This window comes from Herpailurus yagouaroundi, unplaced genomic scaffold (genome assembly GCF_014898765.1).
Source record: "Herpailurus yagouaroundi ecotype Mexico unplaced genomic scaffold, PumYag 187, whole genome shotgun sequence".
Classification (NCBI taxonomy): domain Eukaryota; kingdom Metazoa; phylum Chordata; class Mammalia; order Carnivora; family Felidae; genus Herpailurus; species Herpailurus yagouaroundi.
Genome location: NW_024412418.1, coordinates 5319531 through 5323449, shown reverse-complemented (window position 1 = coordinate 5323449; position 3919 = coordinate 5319531). Strand labels below are relative to the sequence as shown.

The following is a 3919-nucleotide window of genomic DNA, read 5'->3' as shown; positions in this document are numbered from 1 at the left end:
TACTCTAAGTTGCTATTTATGTGAGTCAAAATTGGAAGCAATATAAATATCTCAAAGGACAAATAGTCAAAGAGATTCCATTTAAGACACTTAATACAATGTCACATAATTAAATTAACAGTGAAACTAATGATAAGTATGATAACATGGGAAGAAGGGCTATAATAATTCCAAGTCAAAATCAGGACACAAAATGATATTATATGAAGATTTCAATGACAAACTCAATATATTATGAACAAAAACTTGATGTAGAATAATCATAACATAGTATGTTAGAATTATGGGATATGTTTCAGATGAAGTTTTTAGAAGTATGCTGGTGAAATCAGGGTAAAATGAATATCTCTGGGTTACAAAACTATTTAGGTTATAGGCATCATTAGGAATTTTATAGCATGTTGAATTCAGAGGTAGAGACACTCAATATTCTGAGTTTAGTCCCAGAGTACAGTCAAGAGGGTAAACAGTTTTCCTCAATTATTCCAACCTCAAAGTTGCCTTGACCTTTGTTATATAATGACATCAGGGAAGCGTACATTGAACAAGAAAGGTGTAAGTAAAAGATGGTCAAAATAGATTTACGTAAAGCATATTGCACCCAAGAAACTGATGGGTTCAGAGATGAAGGGGTCAGAGACCCAAAAATAAGTGAACTGAACTGAGAGTACTTTCTTCCAGAGGGATTCTCTGACAATATGAGTGCTTAATTTTAGTGGAATAGTCTTTTTTAGATGTCAAAGCATATAGATAAAACGCATAACACATGAGATATATGTGTGTATCTGTGTGCATAAACAATCTTTTAATGCTTAAGAAAACTCAGGTCAGGTAGGGCAAATATTTGCACTCAATTTTTCACTTGAAGCTAAATTTTGAGATAGTTAAGGCACTTGCCAAAGGAGAAGTGAAATTCTGCAGTTTTCAATCTTGGTAGAAATCATAATTTTTAAAGGACATTTAATTTTATCTCCCCAGATGCCAAGGCTTTGTTGATCCAAGGCAGTTAGCTTCTGAATCAACAGACATATCTGGGAGAGGCTTGGGCATCTGCAGATTTACCAAGAGTCATAGAGGATTGAAGGCAGTCAGAGGTAACATAACATGGAGCAAAAGCAAGGCATTCAGAGTTCATCCCACTGATCTTCCCAAGCTGTCACTTCTTTTCTTCTCTTTGCAGATTCAGCCCTTGTCCTCAACTGCACCTTACTTTCAGCCAGTAGTACTGCGATGAATAGCAGTGTGACTGAATTCATTCTCCTTGGGCTGACACAGGATCCAGGAAAGCAGAAAGCAGTATTTGGGGTCTTCTTGATCTTTTACCTTGCGACACTGTTGGGCAACTTTCTCATTGTAGTGACTATTAAAACAAGCAGGACCCTTGGGAGTCCTATGTACTTCTTCCTATTCTATCTGTCTTTTGCTGACACCTGCTTCTCTACAACCACAGCCCCCAGATTGATTGTGGATGCCCTTGCTCAGAAGAAGACCATTTCCTACAATGAGTGCATGACTCAGGTCTTTACACTCCATTTCTTTGGGTGCATGGAAATCTTGGTACTCATCCTCATGGCTTTTGATCGCTATGTAGCTATTTGTAAGCCCTTGCGATACACTACCATCATGAGCCGGCATGTGTGCAGTGTTTTGGTGATTCTAGCCTGGGTGGGATCTTGTATCCACTCTTCGGCACAAATTTTCCTGGCTTTGAGATTGCCTTTCTGTGGCCCCAACGTGATTGACCACTATTTCTGTGACTTGCAGCCCTTGTTGAAACTTGCCTGCGTGGACACTTATGTGATAAATTTGCTAGTTGTTTCCAACAGTGGGGCCATATGCACGGTGAGTTTCATAATCCTGCTTGTGTCCTATGTTGTCATCTTGTATTCTCTGAGAAACCACAGTGCTGAAGGAAGGCGAAAAGCCCTTTCCACCTGCACCTCCCACTTTATTGTGGTTGTCTTATTTTTTGGTCCGTGCATATTCATATACACACGCCCCCCAGCTACATTTCCAATTGACAAAATAGTGGCTGTGTTTTATACAATTGGGACGCCCCTGCTCAACCCTCTGATCTATACTCTGAGGAATATGGAAGTGAAAAAAGCCATGAAGAAATTATGGTGTAGCAAAGTATGACTTCTTTGGATACAGGATATTCAGGGATTTCAATGTAGTTTTCCTTAAGAGCTTGGTTTTCCTTCATGGACAGGCACGATGAAATATTCTCATTGTGGGAAAAATCCACTGGGAAATTTTAATTTCACTAATATTTTATATATTAAATTGAATTATTATGAATAAATACACATATATACACAACTTATTCAGATAAGATGGCATTAGAATAGGATTACTAAGGGGCGCCAGGGTGACTCAGTCGGTTAAGCGTCGGACTTCAGCTCAGGTCACGATCTCACGGTCCGTGAGTTCGAGCCCCGCGTCGGGCTCTGGGCTGATGGCTCAGAGCCTTGAGCCTGCTTCTGATCCTGTGTCTCCCTCTCTCTCTGCCCCTCCCCTGTTCATGCTCTGTCTCTCTCTGTCTCAAAAATAAATAAACGTTAAAAAAAAAAGAATAGGATTACTTAAAATCCATAAACATTGTGAACTACCTGGGCTGGCTCTCAGTTGAATTCTTTTGACAGCTGGCTATATTCACATGATAATTTCTCTTCCTGTATGATTTGTTTTCAGAAAAAAATATACTGACTATTGACAGAACGATTGTGTGTGTGTGTGTGTGTGTGTGCACACTAATTCTCTACAGATTTTATTCTAGTTTTTAAGAACTTGGATGTAGAGCTAATCCGTATGGAACCAGAACTTAGAAATGAAGGTCGTGGTCTTGACAACCTGGGAGTTGGGGAAGATGTTCTGAGAAAATTATGTGGTGGAATCTGTGCCTGAGGCTGACTCACTGGGACATGGATGGGCCCTCAAACTCCACGAAGAGCTGGAAACCTCAGTGAAAACCTGGACTGTCTCTGGAAAACACTCTCAGTATTCAGTGAATGGTGGGAGAAGGAGAGTTTTACAGTTGGCAGTGATGGGCGGTATCAGCCAGGAACTGCTTTTTGGCAGGGTCCTTCTCTTTCATCGCCACAGATCAGGGTCAGTGAGGGGGTTTGGCAGCAGGAATATGCAGAAGGTTAAGGGGTAGAAGGGTGCTAGAAAACAATGTACAGTGTAGAGCAAGCAAAGGTGAAAGGAAAGTGGTAACTGTATCCAGGTGGGATAGAAGAAGATTTGCCTTTTTATATTGGAGAATCACTCATTGGGTATCTGAATGTTTGCAGGGAAACAAATGCAGTTCCTGGGTATCTCTGTAAAATTGACCTAGATTAGCTTGACTTCCTGAGCTCTTCCATTTATTTGCATACCGGGAAAACACTTTATTTATTTATTTATTTATTTATTTATTTATTTATTTATGGTTCCCAATGGTGTCTGAAAATTCAAATTTCCTATTCCTTGGGAGATCCCAGGATTGAAGGTCCACATTACTGCTTTTTGTTTATGGTCTTCTGGTTTTGTAGAGGAATGTTTAAATATGTATTTTAATTTTTGAAGTTAAACTAATTGATATCTGTAATAAAAACCCTACCACCATAACCACCACCATGTCTGCCTCCACTACATTATAATCCCATATTTAAGTACTGTCATGTGATGCTGTTTCAGTAACTGAACGTATAGTTCCTATCAAATTTGCACCAAGAAGAATTACATTAAGTGATACAGGCTAATGAGAAAAGAATCCAATGACCTTCCCAAGTATGAGATCATTTCTAGCAACTGAAGACCAAATGTTATCATGTCTCATCTAAGATACCCAAGACTCCTACATAGAAAGAGGTGGCAGAATAAATTGTTAAATCCCAAAAAGAACATTTGTCAGAGCTCTCAGTGCCATATTACA

The 3919-nt window shown here is 39.3% G+C and overlaps 1 protein-coding gene across 2 annotated transcripts; it reads left to right on the top strand.

The window, feature by feature from the left end:
* The first annotated feature begins 290 nt into the window (after positions 1-290).
* On the top strand, positions 291-2139 carry LOC121043851 (olfactory receptor 4C11-like). Of its 2 annotated transcripts, XM_040495850.1 has the most exons (2): positions 291-304; positions 1239-2139. In XM_040495850.1, the coding sequence occupies exons 1-2, from the start codon at positions 291-293 to the stop codon at positions 2137-2139; spliced, it is 915 nt and encodes a 304-aa protein (XP_040351784.1). The 2 variants fall into 2 exon arrangements, with proteins under 2 accessions (XP_040351784.1, XP_040351785.1); XM_040495851.1 differs by lacking the exon at positions 291-304 and having other exon boundaries at positions 1216-2139.
* The last annotated feature ends 1780 nt before the right edge of the window (positions 2140-3919 follow it).